This window comes from Lissotriton helveticus, chromosome 6, assembly GCF_964261635.1.
Source record: "Lissotriton helveticus chromosome 6, aLisHel1.1, whole genome shotgun sequence".
Taxonomy (NCBI): Eukaryota; Metazoa; Chordata; class Amphibia; order Caudata; family Salamandridae; genus Lissotriton; species Lissotriton helveticus.
Window position 1 is genome coordinate 313,464,703 of NC_136067.1, and position 22,396 is coordinate 313,487,098.

General features: G+C 43.2%; 1 protein-coding gene across 1 annotated transcript in view; it reads left to right on the forward strand.

Annotated features, from left to right (window-relative positions):
• The window catches only part of LOC144762531 (uncharacterized), a 168,360-nt gene that overhangs the window by 14,511 nt on the left and 131,453 nt on the right, over window positions 1–22,396 (forward strand). The window contains exon 4 of the mRNA XM_078647755.1: window positions 6,182–6,306. Coding sequence (XP_078503881.1) covers window positions 6,182–6,306 — 125 coding nt within the window. The remainder of the gene's footprint in view (window positions 1–6,181; window positions 6,307–22,396) is intronic.

The window sequence follows — 22,396 nt, forward strand, 5'->3', positions numbered from 1 at the left end:
TTTGCAAATATTGGCGTATGCATTCAAGATTGCCTGGTCTGCAGAGTTTGCGCTTACAAACGCCTCAATCATGACTGCATTCATTTACTAGTTTTCTAAAAAAAAAATCCTCGGACTATCCTACCCCAGCCTATCTGCCTACCCTTCTCCTTTAATGTAAGGGAATTGCTAAAAAAGGTGAGACTTTCTCCCTAAACCATTCCAACTAAATTCGGGCGAATGGGGGTTGTGGTCACTAAAATACTCTAAAAGATCCTGTACCCCACTAGGAGTGAATACGGATTTGCAGAAACATAGATAAAATAGGTGGTGGAGGACGCTCCCCTACCATTAGAGGTTGGTACCGTTTAGTGTGAACCATAATCCTCAATGCTTTAAGTTAATAAAATTAAATACTGATAGGAGGAGATTCATCGTATTTTCCTGGCGTGAATGGCTAAAGTGAACCTTTCCATAGCCCACCTCAGAATCGCCATCCTTTTGTTAGTAAGTCATACATGGGCAGAAACTACAATCGCCCACTAGGGAAATTCGGCCAGTCTGTCAGGACCTCTTTAAAAAAAAAAAAAAAAAAAATGTATTTGCCTTGCAGAGCAATCTGAGGGTGAGTTATGAACATTTATGATTAAGGACATCACCTTTTAGTGAAATTATATAAACTCTCAATCATCCCAGAGTCCAAAGCTCTCTGCTACACCTCAGTCTCCCCTTAGGCTCACAAACGTTGGTAGACCTCCCTTGGCCCTTCCCGCCCCCCCCCCCCCCCCCCAAGTCATTATGTTCATTGTCCTGTTCTAACCCGCCTCTAGGTTTTCCTGTTCTTTAGGTGCTGGGAAGGTTCCTGAATCCTTCATGGTCTTTGGTGCCTTACCAGACTTGGTTATCTGGAAGACACTTCCTTTTCTTGGTGTAGTGGGCCACTTTGTTTCAGAGGCCTTCTGAGTTTGTTGATTTTCGGATGGAGGAGGATTTGGGGGTGTCCGAGTAGGATCTGCTTTTGACTACCCCCACGTTTTGCTTTATGTAATGCGGTTTCTGACTATTTGGACTGGCATCCTGCTAATCAGGACCCCAGTCTGTGCTTTCTCCCCTTAATTGGTTTGGTAGGTACTTGGGTACATCCAAATTGGACCCTGGTGCAGCCTTATCGGTCCCTAGGATATGGTACTAAGGTATCCAGGGCATAGGTACACCAGGATTCCCCCCCATGAGCTGAAGCATGTATAATGCGACCCATGTGAGACTACTCAATTTGTAACTATAGATCTGCCATTGCAACCTGTGTAAGTTGGTGCGAACACTAATTATGAAATATATGGGTTTACCTAGATCTAAAGTCACTGCACTCAAAACCTATAAGTCCCCCCCCTAAGGCAGGTCTTACAATCCTGAAGGCAGGGTGCTTGGTTTGAAGTGTGAGGGTGCCACTGCATGAGCAGGGCACCCCTACAGACTACGGAGTCTGTTCTTCCAGGTTGTGAGACAGCCATAGAACCTATAGAGGGGCACTGCGTCATTACGCAATGACAATCTCGAAATTGGCTGTAACAAATCCTATCCTGTTTGGTATCAAACATGTTGGAATCCTACCCCCACATCGTAATTGTTGTGGGAGGTATGATTCCATGCACCATAAAGCTCCTTTGGGAGGATCTCAGTGCTCTGGCTACCAGTCTTCCAGACACAGACAGCAAGCTAGGGCTGCTGCCGGCCAGAGAGCCGTTTCTGCCCTCCTGCTACTGAGGTAAGCTCAGGCAGGGGAAGGCAGAACAATAACTATCCAGTCACAGGGAGGTGTGACCAGCTCCCAGAAAGGGTTTAGTGTATGGAGGCAGGGTGGGGGCACCTTCCAGCACCACATAGTCTGCATGCAGGGCGCACTTGGTGCCCTCCATGCATAGTCCATTTGGGGGGGGGGGGAGGGGGGGGGGGGTGTTGGCTCCTGCTCTGGCACGAAACTGGACAAAGGACAGGGGAGTATTCTCGTGTGGATATGGGTCAAGTTCAGCCTGCCACCAGTTGGAGTACCATGTTATGGTGTTCTTGCCGAAGATCACTACTTCGGTCTAATCAGGCTTGAGGCAGCTGGTTTTCATCCAGTTAGCAACTTCGGTTATGCAGGCAATGACCTTGTGTTAGATGTTGGGGGTTCCAGTTAGTGAGGGAGAGTATGAATTGTGCATTGGTGGTGCAGGGGAGAATGTTGCTGCTTGTAAATGACCTTGGCCAGAGGTATCCTGTTTGCATTGAAAAGGTTGGAGCTGAGAAATGAACATTGATACTCCACAGGAGTTTGTGAGCCTCTTAGGAGTACGGTGCTAAATTGGCATCTGGTGTTATATCTGTTAAAGCAAAGAGTAGGTCCTTGGTTGCCAACCTCTTGAAGGTATCTGATGTGGATGGGATGTAAAACCGTGTTGAAAGCTGCAGAGAGGTCCAGGAAGATGCGATTTCCATGTGCACCTCTGTTAAGGTTGTGTGAATGTCATCTGGGATGGCAATGAGCGCAGTTTCTGTACGGTGGTTGGGCTGAATTGCGTGGTGCTTAGGAGTAATGGTTATTGCAGAGGTCGGTGAGGTGTAAGTTCATTACCTTCTCAAGGGTCTAACCTATGTATGGTAGGAGGGATATTGGTCTGTAGTTGGTAAGCATGTCTGGGTCACTTAAGGGTTTCTTAACCCCTTCGCTGCGGCGGCAATTCCGCTGCAGCGCTAGGGGTTGGGGGGGGGGGGCGGCGAGCGGCGCTCCCATGCTTGTGACTGAACCGCTCTGTCACGAGCCTCGGGTGCACTGTGCTGATGACGGAGCGGTTCCATCACGGCCCCGCCCGCTCAACAGAACGCCCAGCGCGGAATCCACGCAGAGCGGGCCGTGACGGAACCGCTCCGTCATCAGCGCGTCCGTTACTGGTGACGGAGCGGTTCCGTCACCAGCATGGGAGGGGTTAAGCAGGGGCATGACAGTGGCATGATCCTAGGTGTCCAGAAAAGTGGCTGAGTCGATGAAGGTGTTGAGGGTGGGTGTTGGTGCTTTGCTAATCAGTCCTTTAGTAATGGTGTGGTGGTAGCTAGGGTCTGATGGAGGCCTTGGAGAGGATGGAATTCATGGTGCTGGAGGTTTCATAAATAATTATGTGCCAGGATTGTTCATAAACCATGATGGGTAGTTGAGTTACAAGGGTGGTGGGGCCTGGTAGAGGTTGCTATATATGCAGGTGTTTTTGCTGCAGAAGAATTCGGTTTGTTGCAGAGGTCGATTGAAGGAGTGATGTCTCCCAAGGTATGCTTAAATCTTGGACGATAGTCCAGATTTCCTTACTGCTGTTCTTTTCCACATTGATGCGGTCTGATAGGCCAGGACAAGGGGATGGTCTCTGGATAAAGAGCAATCCACAGCAGGAAGAGTGAGCAGAAATATTTAGGGTGAACCAAACTAAAAGGAGAGAATAACTATCCTGGCAGGAGAGAATCGCATCACTGCAGGGGCCAAAATGAACTAATATTGAGGAGGCCAGAAAGAAGAGTGAAATGAGAGCATGCATATTTGGACACCCAATTTACGTGTGGGATGAAAGACAGTGTTAGAAATGGGGTAGCATGGTGCGGAGCGGGTAGGCCAAACTCCAGGGCATTTTGTAAAGCATCTGCGCAGCACACTCGCAGGCGACACTACACACACTACAAAGAGACCACACCAGGTTAGGTGAAAAAAACAGCATCTGTATTATGGAGGACACGTCATAAGGCAATCGCAGTTGTAACACTGTGCCAACTGGCACCAGGTAGCCACATACAGGGGGGACTATTTATAGGGCAGGACCAATCGGGCCGCTGCCAGAACCATCTCTAAGTACAAAGAATAAATGTGAGTACATTAGCAATAAGGGTGTGACGGCCAGTAGCTACTGGCACAATCATGCACTGAGCAACATCGGATTTGCATAAATCCCTTTAGCATGGGGCATAAACACATTAGGTCCTGAATCGCAGCACATTCAGCATAACCACATGAGATCAGGCGTGAATCTAGAATATCTGAACACCACATTAGGCATAACATATTATGTGTCCTCATTAGACGTAAACATATGCATGTGGCATCTCAATAGGCATAAAAGCACCTCCGGCACAACAATAGGCATAAACCTCATCAGCAGCCTGGGGCATGGCACATTATGTGGAACATCAACCCGGTAAGCCTTTAGGGGAAAAGAAACAGTAGCATTTTAAACGCATGCATTAGGCATAACACACAAGGCATGTCAATAGGCCCATGAGCATGAAGAATAAACCATCTTATGCATAATCTCAGCATCACATTGACAGGGAAACACATCATGCATGACCATTACCTCCGCTACCTGGAGCCGGCTTTCGGTCACATCTCTGCACACATCCGTGTGGCCATCGTTTCAAATCCACAGGTCCCTGCCTCTGATCCAGGATGTATCCGTCCTTCACTACTTTTCCTACCTCGAGCAGGGAACGGCTATTGCCATTCATTTACTTACGCATGCAGCCGGTTAAGATCCTTTTCCACACCGTTGTTACCCTGCAATTTCAAGAGTCACTCAACCCTGATGAGTCACCAAGTACACGGTGTGACGAAACACGCGTCGGCTGGCGATCTGTAATTGTACTGATCAAGATTGAATGATAAATCTTTATCACAAGCAAAATCCGGAGTTTGACTATTATTCATTCACATGAACTTTGCCCTTACAGTGGGGTTCTGACACCAGAACCTAATGATAACCTAACGTGTGCACAGGACTTTGTTCTCAAGATGGAAGTACTGATCTTTGACAACAGCAGCAACACATGGAACGGTTCCTGGTTGCCATCAGATCCAGGACCTGCACCTAATCCCTCCAACCCCTTCAGAAACCTTGGAATCCTATCAAGCTCACCATGATATCACAGATCAACATGGTCTCTTCCACCTGACTCCACACATGCTACATAAGATCAAGTGGCAACCCCTACACATGAGATGCACCATGATACAAGTCCTCAACACCAGCGGACTGGACTATGGCAATGCCCTCTACATAGGAATTGCTGGACACGATCTACCCTTGGAGTTCTCTCTGGTGGCTGTGGTGGCTGCTCGTTAGCTGGGTGAGCTAGGCTTGTTTTTTGGCCTGTCTCCTTTCTTTCAGTTGTTGAATAGGTGTGTTCTTTGGTTGGGCCCATGGAGTCTTCTTTGTCACTGTCTACAGGAGCAGTTTCTTCCAGTGTTTGTTTCCTGATCCTCTGTCTCCTGGAGAGATTGCCCTTGTTTTGTGGAGGGCAGTTCTGCTCCACCTGGACCCGGTGCAAGTGTTCCGGGTCTCGTCAACTTCTTTGTACGCCTTGGTCTAGCTCGTAGGGGGAATCAACCATTGACTCCGGCCTGGAGTTGGGAGTCTGCTTGTATATTGGCTGTTTGATCTGTCTTCTCTGGGAATGCAGAGGAGGTTTTTTTAGGGCATGTTTGCTTCTATGGCTGCAGTGCAGGGTGCTTCTTTGCTGGACCTCTGTTGGGCTGCCAATTGGACTGTCTTATCTTTGGGGTCTCACTTTCAGGTGGTCTGGGGTCCAGCAGTTCAGGATTTGTTGGGTTCCGCAGTGCTGGCTTCCCTGTGGTAAATCGCTCTTGCCTTTGGCTTGCACTTGTATATTCTGTGCAGTTGTCCTGGCCATCTTGTAACTTTGGTACAACTCAGTAGTAAGTCTTCACGGTGAGAGGAATGAAGGGCCAATACCTACTTCCTAGTAATAGCATTGCTCTGAGTCTTTCTCTCGCCGTGATGACTCTGGGCCCTCCCTCCCACCCTTTTCGACCAGTGCAACTGTGTGGTGTTTGGACTTGGTACAGAACAGGAAGTAAGAGGAGCGGATTTTTATATGTGGGCAAGGGTGTGATTGGAGGCACAGGGGCCTTTCTATGAAAGTTATTACAGCGAGAGACTCTGGGTAATTCTATTACCGGTAAGTAATGGAGGCATTCCACCAACTGTTCTTTCAAACTTCTAGCATGTGCAGCTGAGGAATAGAATTCCCCCCTCTTAAAACAGACCATTGAACTTTCTCCTCTGTATATAAATGCTTTACTTTTTGAGCTGTGAAAAGTTTATTTGCGTTAAATTTTAAAACTATTTTATTGTAACCCTAATTTGTTTTTTAAAATTTGTTTTAGATCGGTCTGGCACGGTGTTTGAGGTTACGCCACCATTTGCTGCACAGTGTGGTTACACCATCACAAGAGACTTTTGGGGAAACATTGAATTTCGTGCCTCGTCATTAAGCTGCTTCTCTCAAATTGTGAGTTGTCAATGTATTATGTCCTACATTCAACTGTTAGTGAAAATATAGCTTGATTTAGTAAATGCCCTGCATAACCTTTTGATTGTGGAAGTTACTTTCCTCCCACCCCAGACACATGTATCTTAATCTGGTACAGCATCTTGTCAATCGTGCCTGGAGCCATTGAACCACCTTTCTCCTTTTGCATTTTAAGCGTTCACTTTGTCTTCCAGTATTACTTCAAACTGAGAAACTTTGACTGCATATAATACTGGCGTAGAAAAGTCTACCATGTTTCCTACTCATCAGATCCGTATTCCTCGTTCTGTTTTGTCAGTTGCCCTCTATTTTTTTCCAGGCTTGTACCTTCTACTTGGTGTTTCTGCATCCTCCAAGCAGATTGGATGCCTTAGATTGGCTACTGTTAGACCTGGCATCATTGGCATGAGTCTCTCCTCCATTTTTTCTGTTTGCCTCCTCTGTTTACGATGTTTTTGCTGGTATATGCTTTGGGCACTGTGCCACTGCTGATCAGTGCCACAGTGCAAGTGCTCCCTATGTGAAATTGCTGTATTGATTGACTTCCATGTTTGGCTTATTTGGTTTACTGTCAGTCCCTAGTAGAGTGCACCAGGAGTGCCAGGGCTTGTAAATACAAATGCTGCTAGTGGGCCTGCAGCACATGTTGTGCCACCCACAAAAGCGGCCTAGTAAAAGTATGTCTGAAGGTCTACCATTGCTAGACCACGTGCAGTCTGACTGTCACGAGGACTGCGCAAGTACACCTACTTGCCAGTCCCTAAACCTTCCCTTAACTTCATGTTAGTCACCCCTATGGTAGGCCCACGGGCAGGGTGCATTGTAAGCATAAGGTAGGACAAGCCTGACAAGGTTGGCATGTCCTAATAGTGAATTACAGCCATAGTCGTGTTTCACTATTGTAAGGTAACCTGCTCTCCATCAGTTAGAATGGGCTGCCAGGATTATTAATGCTATAATCCTAGTGGGCTCGGGGAGTATGGTGCAATGTCGAGTTTGGTATCCCTGAACTCAGGGTTTAATAACGCATCAGTTTGTGTGGATGGTTTTTGGACTCTGTGTTTGAAAATAGCACTTTTAGAAAGTAGCTATTTTCTTGTCTAACTGTCTACCGGTCTCTGCTGGTTCTGGTGTGCGTGTGACAGGAGCTGGGTGGCTCCAGAGAGTCTGAATGAGTCAGTGTGGGATGAGTGGGGCATTTGCATTGAGAGTAGGGGAAGAGTAGCTCCTGATAGCCTGCCCTGCCTGATACAATGTTGGCTCCGCCCCCCTGCCAGGCGACTGATGACTCTGTGCTTGCCTGGGACTTTCCTGGCCCACCTCCTGCCGGGCAGCTGATGGCCCTGCCCCTGCCAGTGACAATGCTGGCTCCGCTCCTGCTGAGCGGCTGAGGACTCTGCCCTGCCCAGTGAATAGGCCAGGTGCTTCGGCCTGGCAACACCCACAACAAACCCAAGATGGGGGGAAATTCCCCTGCATGGACAAAGGGATCAAAGCCAAAAAGGGGTATAAGAGAAGGACCCCTGAACCAAGAATTCAGATCACTTCTGACAAGGAAACCTGAACCAAGGACAAGAAGCCTGCTGATCGAAGGACTGCCTACCCCTTCTGCCAGAGTGCTGTTTGTTGGGGGAATCCTGCATTGCTTCTTTATTTTTGCCAAGGAACCAGGAGAGAGGAACTGTGCGTGTACTCAAGCTTTGCTCAAGAAAATCTCCAAGGGCTGGAAGAGTGCCAGCATCCTGTTGAAGTCACAGGGCTAAAGGACTTCATCTGCTTAAAGTGCTATTTGCTGGAATTTGTGAATCCAGCACCTCTGAAAGAATCCCGCAATCTCGACGCCGACGGACGCCGCCGAATCCAGCTCGACATCGTGAGTGACGGCTCCAGTGTCCCGCTTCCTCGACGCCGGACACCGGGCCCGATCGACGCCAGCAGCAACGCCAGTGAGTTCGGCTCCAGCTCCAAGTGACCTCGTGTCTGCACCGCCGCTGATCGCATCGACTTCGAGCCCTCTCGACGCCGTGAGCGCTGCTCACTCTTGCAACATCGACATCGACGACGTCGTATCCTGCTTCATCCCGTGAGCGCTGCTCCCGCCTGACTTCGGTCGACGCCGCTGCAGATCGCCCCGACTCCGAGGCCCGATCGACGCCGAAGACGCGACGCCGGACATCTCGACGCCGCTGATCGAGTGCTTCACTTTTCCAAGGTACTGTGTTGTTGGGGTCTGTGCGACTCCGGGCTCGACGTAGCGCTCCTCGCGGTCGACGCCGAACCTTTGGATTAACTTTGCCTCGACGTCGTGTGACTCCCGTGTGGGTTACATTGTTGCCAAGAACTGTGTTTTAGAGAAGAAGAGTTGCTTTTGATACTAAAGACTTTGTGCTAAGAAGAAACCGTGCTTGAACTATTATTTTTCCTTCCAAGAGTATTAAGATTGTGGTATATTTTTGTCGTTATTTGGTCTTGTGCTAAGCCTTATATAAAAATACTTATTTTTATAATACTACTGTGTCGTGTCCATTTGTAGTGTATTCACTTTATTACTGTATGTGGTCATAAATGCTTAACGCACTGCCTCTGAGATAAGCCTGTCTGCTTTGCCAAGCTACCAAGGGGGTGAGCAGGGGTTATCTAAGTGTGTGATCTCCTTGCCCTGACTAGAAAAGGTGTGTCCCTATTTGTCAGAAGTGTATACCTCTGCCAACTAGAGACAACCGCTTCTAACAGCTACCAACACAGTTGTGCAGTAATTGCAATCTTAAGGCTCCTACGTCATTTATTTTTCTTTCTGGCTATTGCCACTTGTAGCACTGAAGTGGCATAACGTGCTAGGCAAGCAGCCAAAGTATTGTAACTCCTCTGTTTGTGTGCATGGGTGGGATGCATTTCTGGTCTGAGTTCCTGAGGTGGGGTGCTTGCCTGGTAGTCTGTGTGGGTGCCTCTGGTTGTGCAAAAAGAACAATTGATGAACAGAATGCAGAACAATGTCTTACTCACCCCAGTACAGAGATCTGGGCCTCAATCCATCGTTTTTTGCTCGCCATTCCAGTTTGGACCCAGCCATATGCAAATCAGTCTTGACCCTGCGCCCAATGGGAACAGTCCAGCCTGAACTGCCAAGCCAGGTCCTCCCTGGACAGTAAACAAGCATCCTAGGACCGGTTTCGGGCTTTCAGCCCTCATCAGCCAGGATAGCTTGACTCCAGTGGCATGGAGAGCACGGGACTCGCAGGTCATGTCTGAGCATACCCTGGTTGTGTGCATGGGTGGGATGTGTGCATGGTGGGATGAGTTTCTGGTTTGAGTTCCTGAGGTGGGGTGCTTGCCTGGTAGTCTGTGTGGGTGCCTCTGGTTGTGTATCAACATATGCAAGTATGATCTATGTCCGCGGATCTGTGGTTTATTTTGTCTGTTGACAAATTGTACAGAAGACCGAAATAAAGTCTGTTGGCTGGTCTAGACTAATTTCATGTTTTAGACTTGGGTATTACTAAACGTGGGCTACATATGGAGCATGCCTTTGGCTTATAAACCCAAACTGGATAAGATGCCATACGTAAAAATTGTCCATTTGCTAGTTGTTAACCTATTCTATTGAATTCTGAGGTAGTTGCCAACGGTCAATACATTTCCTTATTTTTCTGCTATTTCAGTTTTGCCATGGGTGCTCATTAAATAGACTAGCTTTTGTGTGTTTTTTTTTTTAGTTTAAATTGTTGCAGTTAGAACGGTGAGCTTGTTTTACTAATTGTATACAAGCCACATTTTTGTAGTGGCATGTTCATGATTGCTGGGCGAAGTACATGCGTGTAAATGGAAGGCTGTTACCAAAGATTAGTTGCATGTTAATTGCGATTCTCCTATTTACATGACCAGAGAATCTGGATTTCATTAAAGACACGGAGGCTAACATTATCCCTCCCACCCTAGAAAAAAAAAAAAAAAAAAAAAAAAAGATAAGTCACCTCCTTACTCAGCTCTTTATAATATTGTAATTTCATGTTTAAGACTTGTATTTTATTATTAATCTATATTTGTTACTATATACTGATTAACCCCTTAATCCCTACAGGAGTAATATTATATATATATATATATATATATATATATATATATACAATGTACCTGTTTTATATACCATCTTATAAGGTAGAGTAACACTTTTTTACTCCTTATACCCAGACCCCCAACCTCCAATTTACGGAGGTTGGCTTCCGCTTTCCTCTCCTGTAGTTGTCTTTATTTTAAAGTTATAATTCTTTCCTCTTGCGCGCGAATTATTTAAAAAACACAGTGACCCGCTTTTATTTTCAGAACAATCTCCCAGACGTTCATAATTGTGCCCAATACCTTAGACTTTGTCAAAACCTTGAGAGGTACGACGCTTTGTGAATTTATCTAATTATTTATCCGTGTTACCCTCGCCTCCCTCCCATAATCAGTCTATTAGGATTGATATTTACAAACTAATTTGAAGGTAATATTAAAAAATAAAACAAATTAAAAAAAAGGGAGAGGATGTGTATATATATATATATATATATTGAAAAGATTACTATAAACATATATAAAAAAAAGGCTGTACATATATAGAAAATTTATAGAGAAAGGTTAAGAATTCTATATAAGCTTCAGACATTCTTATATATTTATTTTTTCAATTCTAAATATGTCTGAGTCAGATTCTGATTCAATTCACAGTATTACTGTTGAATCTGATTTTAATAATGATGCCATCAAAAAACTTATCCACAAGGAGATGAGATCATGTATGTTTTCTACTCTCTCCCAAGTTATGTCATCTAAGAGACCCTTGATCCATGATAATGATGACCTATCTGACTTGGACATAGCTGAGATTAATGATCTCACCGAAAAAAGGGGTAAGAGGCATAAAAAAAGTAATAATATTGATTATACCCCAGAGAGCACGGGAGGTCCTAGCACCTCAAATTTTACAGGAGGTCCTCGCACCTCATTTGCCTCAGGTGTCCCTCGCGGCACAAATCTGAAAGGTGTCCTTAGCGGCACAAATCTGAAAGGTGTCCTTAGCGGCACAAATTTGATGGGTGTCCCTCGCGGCACAATTCACCAAAGTGCTCCTAGATAATGATCCAAGTGATATTGATGGCTCAGAATTTCCTGACGAATATATTCTTGACCTAGATGAGGACGATCAAGATATTGATTCCTTTCTCTTGAATGACGACAATGGTCCTTCATCTTCTAAAGATAGTATCTTGGACCGTTTAGGGGAAGAAATGTTCTCCCCTTTTAACATTAAACATCCTAGAAGCTCAGAGTGGACTCCACATGAGCACGTTTCTAAATTCATATCTAAATGGATTAGGAACCCTTTAGAAAGGGAAACTTGCAATCTTTTGAGGGCAGAATGCACCAGACCTTCAATTGAAGGTAAAGTCTGTCAAACTCCTAACCTTGATCCGGAACTAATTACTTATCTTTTTAAATTAGGAAGAGACCCACGCAAAGGCTTGGAAAGGTCGCTTAAGCTCTGCCAAGATAAAGTTCTCGACATCCTAGGTCCACTTACTAAAATAATCGACGCAGCTGAGGAGAGTTACCTTAATGGTTCCCCTCTTGACACACACTCCATTCGAGGATGGAGCCAAAGAGCACTTGTCCTCTTAGGAAATACCAACGCAGGACCTAATTGTGAAAGAAGAAGAGTAGTCCTCAATAAAATTAGTCCAAAATTAATCGATATGGCTGAAAAAGAAACCTCCATTAATCCAAAAGGTTTACTTTTTGGAGAAGTTTTAATATGCATCAACCTTTACCGCTTTAGATAGAGCGCATCAAAACATGAAAAAAGTTTTAACTACAACAGCAACCTTTTTGGAAGGGCTGGAAGAAGGGGGCAATCTTCCGTCCGCTTTAATCGACGCCCCTTCCCAAGAAACAGAGGCAATTTTGGTAGAGGGTACCAACCACCCAACTAACCACAGTTTTATCCACCCAGAGGAAGAGGTTTCCGCTCCAGAGAATTCCGAGCACGAGGAGCACCTGCTGACTCCACCCCTCAAGTGAGTACTCCTTTCCCTTCCCTTTCTTTGAATCCAAAAGTAGGTGGCAGACTAAGATTCTTTTACCACAATTGGAAAATTATCACACAAGATCCCTGGGTTCTGAACACCGTTCAAGGTTTTTGTATAGATTTCACCAAGACTCCAATACAGTACTCTCTTCCAAGACCGACACCCCTTACACTAGATCAAGAAAAAATCATAGAAGAAGAAATTTCCTCAATGCTAAAAAAGGAGCAATTCTAGAGGTACCCATGGAATTTATGACATTCATTAGTACTCTCTTCCTTGTGGAAAAGAAAGACAAGGGTTGGAGACCGGTTATAAATCTCATGGAACTCAACAAATTCCTTGTCTACAGTCATTTCAAGATGGAGGGCATCCATCTTCTCAGAGACCTCTTACTAGAAGGAGACTGGCTAGTCAAATTAGATCTGAAGGACGCCTACTTTACAATTCCCATGACAAAGGAACACCAACCCTTTCTTCAGTTCATTTGGAAAAACCATCTCTTTCAATTTCAGGCTCTTCCCTTCGGCCTCTCTTCTGCCCCATGGTGTTTCACCAAGGTAATGTGAGCAGTTGCCTCATGTCTAAGAGAAAAAGGGATTTGTCTATCATTTACTTAGACGACATCCTGATTCTTTCTCAAGACTATGCTCAAATCATCAAAGATCTGAAGACAGTTATAGACCTCTTAGAAAGTCTGGGTTTTATCATAAACTGGGAAAAATCCATTCTAGTCCCCTCAAAGAAGATGGAGTTCCTGGGCTTCACAGAAGACACAACAGAATGTCTTCTCCTTCTCCCTCCCAAGAAGATTGCCAAAATAAGAAAGGAGATAAGACATGTATTGAAACAAGAAAATCTCTCCCTAAGAGAACTAGCAAGACTTCTAGGCCTTCTATCTTCCTCCATTCAGGCCATTTTTCCGGGACCACTGAATTATCGAGCCCTTCAGAGAATAAAAGCAAGAGCTCTCAGGTCAGGTCTTTGGTACGGAGATCGAATTTCCTTAAACCCAGATGCAATCTTAGAACTAACATGGTGTTTAGACAATCTAGATGCATGGAATGGGAGAGCGATCTTTGGTTCAGCACCAGATTTTATTCTAGAATCGGATGCCAGCCTTCATGGCTGGGGTGCTTGTCTACAGAACCAGAACACTGGAGGAATTTGGTCCCAACAAGAGTCCCTGCACCACATCAATTATCTAGAATTAACTGCAGGACTTTATGCTCTAATGAGCTTCAAACGCTTTCTTCAAGGAAGATCAGTCATATTGAAAATGGACAATATGTCTGCCGTTGCTTACATAAACCGTCTAGGAGGGACCAAGTCAGAAGACCTCTCCATTCTAGCAAAGAAGCTTTGGTTTTTCTGCCTAGAACACAAATCTCTCTGAGAGCAGAATACCTTCCAGGGAAATCCAATCTTTGCGCAGATTGGAATTCAAGATTCATCTTGGATTACAGCGACTGGAAGCTCAACACTTCTGTTTTCAACTCTCTCTATCATTTCTGGGGCCCATCCCAAATAGATTTATTTGCGAGCAGATTGACTACCCAATTGATATCTTATTTCAGCTGGATGCCCGATCCTGGTGCTCTAGCAGTGAATGCCTTTCTCCAACCTTGGGTAGGGATCAACGCTTATGCCTTCCCTCCATTTGCAATGATCCAGAGACTCCTTCAGAAAGTGAGACAAGAACGATCCTCAATTGTCCTAGTAACTCCTTTTTGGCCATCCCAAGTCTAACGATCTCGCTAGACTTTCGGCAACAGCTTCAACTCTCCTTGGAGAGTCATGGGCCCCTGGAACACATTACGGGTACAACAACATTTGGAAAGTCTGGTCACGTTGGTGCTTGGAAAGGGACTTGGATCCCGTGGAGGCACCTATTGTTGATATAGTTCATTTTCTTGAAGAACAATTCGATAGAGGTTCAAGTTACAGATCTCTCAATTGTTTTAGATCTGCTATTTCTGCAGGACATTCTCTAATTAACAATAAAACGGTAGGTAAAAAGCCTAATATTTGTAGAATACTTAAATGTATCAGACTTAGAAGACCTCCTCAACCTAGCTATCCATCTCTTTGGGGTGTTAATTTAATTCTTGACCCTTTTTTGTTCTTGGCCAGTTAATTCTCTTCTCAGCAGGAAGAATCTTTCTATCAAATTAGCTACTCTTCTTTGCTTAATTTCATGCATTAGAGTCTCTGATGTTAAAGCTCCAGATATTTCTTTTAGATCTTACGATATGTTTGGAGTCAAATTTGAAATACATAGAAGAACTAAAACCATGTCAGATTCTATTTTCTATCCTCGTTTTGATACTTGCACTAAACTCTGTGTTGTTCAATGTATGAAAGAATATGATGTGAGAATGAACTCTCTTCGTCCTTTGAATGTATCTCAGTTACTCCTCTCTTTTGTTAAACCCCATAAAGGAATTTCTTCTAGCTCTATTGCTGGATGGGTTAAAACAGTCATGAAACTTCCTGGAATCAATCTGAATATTTTTAAACCACATTCTATTAGAGGCGCAATGGCCAGTAAGTCATTCTGCTCAGGTGGTAAGTTAGATGATATTCTAAAGGCTGCTGATTGGTCTAATTCTAGAACCTTTGCTCATCATTATTGCAAACCTGTTTCTCACATGTCTGATGTTGATTTACATGGCTACCAACATGCATAATGGTAGCCTCCGGTCTTGTAATGAAATTGCGATTCTCCTATTTACATGACCAGAGAATCTGGATTTCATTAAAGACACGGAGGCTAACATTATCCCTCCCACCCTTCCCTGGGTGGTTGATTAAATGATATAATATATATATAATATATGTTATGATATGCTTATTTGAATTTTTTACTTACAAACATTATTTTCCTTTGCAGGATTACTTACATCCTTTCCTTTGTCAGGAATTGTTATTTAGATGATTGTTTATTATTCTTGTCCTTAATACTTTTATTGGGATTTATTAACAACCTTTCTTTGCCTTGCAGATAACTTGTCTTCTTGATTTCACACCTGTGGATCAATCGTGGATGGTGTTTTCTTCCGTCATCCTTCTTCAAGTTTGATGTCCCAGAGAGCACGGGAGGTCCTAGCACCTCAAATTTTACAGGAGGTCCTCGCACCTCATTTGCCTCAGGTGTCCCTCGCGGCACAAATCTGAAAGGTGTCCTTAGCGGCACAAATTTGATGGGTGTCCCTTGCGGCACAATTCACCAAAGTGCTCTAGATAATGATCCAAGTGATATTGATGGCTCAGAATTTCCTGACGAATATATTCTTGACCTAGATGAGAACGATCAAGATATTGATTCCTTTCTCTTGAATGACGACAATGGTCCTTCATCTTCTAAAGATAGTATCTTGGACCCTTTAGAGGAAGAAATGTTCTCCCCTTTTAACATTAAACATCCTTGAAGCTCAGAGTGGACTCCACATGAGCACGTTTCTAAATTCATATCTAAATGGATTAGGAACCCTTTAGAAAGGGAAACTCGCAATCTTTTGAGGGCAGAATGCACCAGACCTTCAATTGAAGGTAGTCTGTCAAACTCCTAACCTTGATCCGGAACTAATTGCTTATCTTTTTAAATTAGGAAGAGACCCACGCAAAGGCTTGGAAAGGTCGCTTAAGATCTGCCAAGATAAAGTTCTCGACATCCTAGGTCCACTTACTAAAATAATCGACGCAGCTGAGGAGAGTTACCTTAATGGTTCCCCTCTTGACACACACTCCATTCGAGGATGGAGCCAAAGAGCACTTGTCCTCTTAGGAAATGCCAACGCAGGACTTAATTGTGAAAGAAGAAGAGTAGTCCTCAATAAAATTAGTCCAAAATTAATCGATATGGCTGAAAAAGAAACCTCCATTAATCCAAAAGGTTTACTTTTTGGAGAAGTTTTAATATGTATCAACCTTTACCGCTTTAGATAGAGCGCATCAAAACATGAAAAAAGTTTTTAACTACAACAGCAACCTTTTTGGAAGGGCTGGAAGAAGGGGGCAATCTTCCGGCCGCTTTAATCGACGCCCCTTCCCAAGAAACAGAGGCAATTTTGGTAGAGGGTACCAACCACCCAACTAACCACAGTTTTATCCACCCAGAGGAAGAGGTTTCCGCTCCAGAGAATTCCGAGCACGAGGAGCACCTGCTGACTCCACCCCTCAAGTGAGTACTCCTTCCCCTTCCCTTTCTTTGAATCCAAAAGTAGGTGGCAGACTAAGATTCTTTTACCACAATTGGAAAATTATCACACAAGATCCCTGGGTTTTGAACACCGTTCAAGGTTTTTGTATAGATTTCACCAAGACTCCAATACAGTACTCTCTTCCAAGACCGACACCCCTTACACTAGATCAAGAAAAAATCATAGAAGAAGAAATTTCCTCAATGCTAAAAAAAGGAGCAATTCTAGAGGTACCCATGGAATTTATGACATTCATAAGTACTCTCTTCCTTGTGGAAAAGAAAGACAAGGGTTGGAGACCGGTTATAAATCTCATGGAACTCAACAAATTCCTTGTCTACCGTCATTTCAAGATGGAGGGCATCCATCTTCTCAGAGACCTCTTACTAGAAGGAGACTGGCTAGTCAAATTAGATCTGACGGACGCCTACTTTACAATTCCCATGACAAAGGAACACCAACCCTTTCTTCAGTTCATCTGGAAAAACCATCTCTTTCAATTTCAGGCTCTTCCCTTCGGCCTCTCTTCTGCCCCATGGTGTTTCACCAAGGTAATGAGAGCAGTTGCCTCATGTCTAAGAGAAAAAGGGATTTGTCTCATCATTTACTTAGACGACATCCTGATTCTTTCTCAAGACTATGCTCAAATCATCAAAGATCTGAAGACCGTTATAGACCTCTTAGAAAGTCTGGGTTTTATCATAAACTGGGCCCACCCACATTAGACCAATCAGCAGCCATTAGAATATCATCTAACTTACCACCTGAGCAGAATGACTTACTGGCCATTGCGCCTCTAATAGAATGTGGTTTAAAAATATTCAGATTGATTCCAGGAAGTTTCATGACTGTTTTAACCCATCCAGCAATAGAGCTAGAAGAAATTCCTTTATGGGGTTTAACAAAAGAGAGGAGTAACTGAGATACATTCAAAGGACGAAGAGAGTTCATTCTCACATCATATTCTTTCATACATTGAACAACACAGAGTTTAGTGCAAGTATCAAAACGAGGATAGAAAATAGAATCTGACATGGTTTTAGTTCTTCTATGTATTTCAAATTTTACTCCAAACATATCGTAAGATCTAAAAGAAATATCTAGAGCTTTAACATCAGAGACTCTAATGCATGAAATTAAGCAAAGAAGAGTAGCTAATTTGATAGAAAGATTCTTCCTGCTGAGAAGAGAATTAACTGGCCAAGAACAAAAAAGGTCAAGAATTAAATTAACATCCCAAAGAGATTGATAGCTAGGTTGAGGAGGTCTTCTAAGTCTGATACTTTTAAGTATTCTACAAATATTAGGATTTTTACCTACCGTTTTATTGTTAATTAGAGAATGTCCTGCAGATATAGCAGATCTAAAACAATTGAGAGATCTGTAACTTGAACCTCTATCGAATTGTTCTCCAAGAAAATTAACTATATCAACAATAGGTGCCTCCACGGGATCCAAGTCCCTTTCCAAGCACCAACGTGACCAGACTTTCCAAATGTTGTTGTACCCGTAATGTGTTCCAGGGGCCCATGACTCTCCAAGGAGAGTTGAAGCTGTTGACGAAAGTCTAGCGAGATCGTTAGACTTGGGATGGCCAAAAAGGAGTTACTAGGACAATTGAGGATCGTTCTTGTCTCACTTTCTGAAGGAGTCTCTGGATCATTGCAAATGGAGGGAAGGCATAAGCGTTGATCCCTATCCAAGGTTGGAGAAAGGCATTCACTGCTAGAGCACCAGGATCGGGCATCCAGCTGAAATAAGATATCAATTGGGTAGTCAATCTGCTCGCAAATCTATTTGGGATGGGCCCCAGAAATGATTGAGGGAGTTGAAAACAGAAGTGTTGAGCTTCCAGTCGCTGTAATCCAAGATGAATCTTGAATTCCAATCTGCGCAAAGATTGGATTTCCCTGGAAGGTATTCTGCTCTCAGAGATTTTGTGTTCTAGGCAGAAAAACCAAAGCTTCTTTGCTAGAATGGAGAGGTCTTCTGACTTGGTCCCTCCTAGACGGTTTATGTAAGCAACGGCAGACATATTGTCCATTTTCAATATGACTGATCTTCCTTGAAGAAAGCGTTTGAAGCTCATTAGAGCATAAAGTCCTGCAGTTAATTCTAGATAATTGATGTAGTGCAGGGACTCTTGTTGGGACCAAATTCCTCCAGTGTTCTGGTTCAGTAGACAAGCACCCCAGCCATGAAGGCTGGCATCCGATTCTAGAATAAAATCTGGTGCTGAACCAAAGATCGCTCTCCCATTCCATGCATCTAGATTGTCTAAACACCATGTTAAGTTCTAAGATTGCATCTGGGTTTAAGGAAATTCGATCTCCGTACCAAAGACCTGACCTGAGAGCTCTTGCTTTTATTCTGAAGGGCTCGATAATTCAGTGGTCCCGGAAAAATGGCCTGAATGGAGGAAGATAGAAGGCCTAGAAGTCTTGCTAGTTCTCTTAGGGAGAGATTTTCTTGTTTCAATACATGTCTTATCACCTTTATTATTTTGGCAATCTTCTTGGGAGGGCGAAGGAGAAGGCATTCTGCTGTGTCTACTGTGAAGCCCAGGAACTCCATCTTCTTTGAGGGGACTAGAATGGATTTTTCCCAGTTTATGATAAAACCCAGACTTTCTAAGAGGTCTATAACTGTCTTCAGATCTTTGATGATTTGAGCATAGTCTTGAGAAAGAATCAGGATGTCGTCTAAGTAAATGATGAGACAAATCCCTTTTTCTCTTAGACATGAGGCAACTGCTCTCATTACCTTGGTGAAACACCATGGGGCAGAAGAGAGGCCGAAGGGAAGAGCCTGAAATTGAAAGAGATGTTTTTTCCAAATGAACTGAAGAAAGGGTTGGTGTTCCTTTGTCATGGGAATTGTAAAGTAGGCGTCCGTCAGATCTAATTTGACTAGCCAGTCTCCTTCTAGTAAGAGGTCTCTGAGAAGATGGATGCCCTCCATCTTGAAATGACGGTAGACAAGGAATTTGTTGAGTTCCATGAGATTTATAACCGGTCTCCAACCCTTGTCTTTCTTTTCCACAAGGAAGAGAGTACTTAGGAATGTCATAAATTCCATGGGTACCTCTAGAATTGCTCCTTTTTTTAGCATTGAGGAAATTTCTTCTTCTATGATTTTTTCTTGATCTAGTGTAAGGGGTGTCGGTCTTGGAAGAGAGTACTGTATTGGAGTCTTGGTGAAATCTATACAAAAACCTTGAACGGTGTTCAGAACCCAGGGATCTTGTGTGATAATTTTCCAATTGTGGTAAAAGAATCTTAGTCTGCCACCTACTTTTGGATTCAAAGAAAGGGAAGGGGAAGGAGTACTCACTTGAGGGGTGGAGTCAGCAGGTGCTCCTTGTGCTCGGAATTCTCTGGAGCGGAAACCTCTTCCTCTGGGTGGATAAAACTGTGGTTAGTTGGGTGGTTGGTACCCTCTACCAAAATTGCCTCTGTTTCTTGGGAAGGGGCGTCGATTAAAGCGGCCGGAAGATTGCCCCCTTCTTCCAGCCCTTCCAAAAAGGTTGCTGTTGTAGAAAAAAAAAACTTTTTTCATGTTTTGATGCGCTCTATCTAAAGCGGTAAATGTTGATACATATTAAAACTTCTCCAAAAAGTAAACCTTTTGGATTAATGGGGGTTTCTTTTTCAGCCATATCGATTAATTTTGGACTAATTTTATTGAGTACTACTCTTCTTCTTTCACAATTAAGTCCTGCGTTGGCATTTCCTAAGAGGACAAGTGCTCTTTGGCTCCATCCTCGAATGGAGTGTGTGTCAAGAGGGGAACCATTAAGGTAACTCTCCTCAGCTGCGTCAATTATTTTAGTAAGTGGACCTAGGATGTCGAGAACTTTATCTTGGCAGCGCTTAAGCGACCTTTCCAAGCATTTGCGTGGGTCTCTTCCTAATTTAAAAAGATAAGTAATTAGTTCCGGATCAAGGTTAGGAGTTTGACAGACTTTACCTTCAATTGAAGGTCTGGTGCATTCTGCCCTCAAAAGATTGCAAGTTTCCCTTTCTAAAGGGTTCCTAATCCATTTAGATATGAATTTAGAAACCTGCTCATGTGGAGTCCACTCTGAGCTTCTAGGATGTTTAATGTTAAAAGGGGAGAACATTTCTTCCCCTAAACGGTCCAAGATACTATCTTTAGAAGATGAAGGACCATTGTCGTCATTCAAGAGAAAGGAATCAATATCTTGATCGTCCTCATCTAGGTCAAGAATATATTCGTCAGGAAATTCTGAGCCATCAATATCACTTGGATCATTATCTAGAGCACTTTGGTGAATTGTGCCGCGAGGGACACCCATCAAATTTGTGCCGCTAAGGACACCTTTCAGATTTGTGCCGCTAAGGACACCTTTCAGATTTGTGCCGCTAAGGACACCTTTCAGATTTGTGCCGCGGGGGACACCTGAGGCAAATGAGGTGCGAGGACCTCCTGTAAAATTTGAGGTGCTACGACCTCCCGTGCTCTCTGGGGTATAATCAATATTATTACTTTTTTTATGCTTCTTACCCCTTTTTTCGGTGAGATCATTAATCTCAGCTATGTCCAAGTCAGATAGGTCATCATTTTAATGGAACAAGGGTCTCTTAGATGACCTAACTTGGGAGAGAGTAGAAAACATACGTGATCTCATCTCCTTGTGGATACGTTTTTTGATGGCATCATTATTAAAATCAGATTCAACAGTAATACTGTGAATTGAATCAGAATCTGACTCAGACATATTTTGAATTGAAAAAATAAATATATAAGAATGTTTGAAGCTTATATTGAATTCTTAACCTTTCTCTATAAACTTGCTATATATGTACAGCCTTTTTTTTATATGTTTATAGTAATGTTTTCAATATATATATATATATATATATATATATATATATATATATATATATATATATATATATCCTCTCCCTTTTTTAATTTTTTTTTTAATTTTTTAATATTACCTTCAAATTAGTTTGTAAATATCAATCCTAATAGACTGATTATGGGAGGGAGGCGAGGGTAACACGGATAAATAATTAGATACATTCACAAAGCGTCGTACCTCACAAGGTTTTGACAAAGTCTTAGGTATTGGGCACAATTATGAACGTCTGGGAGATTGTTCTGAAAATAAAAGCGGGTCACTGTGTTTTTTGAATAATTCGCGCGCGAGAGGAAAGACTTATAACTTTAAAATAAAGACAACTACAGGAAAGGAAAGCGGAAGCCAACCTCTGTAAATTGGAGGTTGGGGGTCTGGGTATAAGGAGTAAAAAAGTGTTACTCTACCTTATAAGATGGTATATAAAACAGGTACATTGTATATATATATAAATATTACTCCTGTAGGGATGAAGGGGTTAATCAGTATATAGTAACAAATATAGATTAATAATAAAATACAAGTCTTAAACATGAAATTACAATATTATAAGAGCTAAGTAAGGAGGTGACTTATCTTGCTTGGAGCCGCATTTAAAAGAGGGTGATTGCCTAGTGATTCATGCTATTGTTGATTCATATGTATTCTAAGTTGGAACTTTTGCTTTGTGACATATGCGTCTATGCTTGGACTGCATTAAAAGTTGTATGCATAATGGTAGCCTCCGGTCTTGTAATGAAATTCGTTCGGTAGATTTTTCGTTGGAGTCCCTTATCGTGCCTGTGGTGCAGACTGCCACGCATTGCTTGGTACATTGCATCTTCGAATTTCAAAGTAAAGTGACTTTTGCTGGTACACATTTATCGGGATACTCGAAACGCAGTTGTTGCAGTAAATTCAGATGTATTTATTTTTTCTGC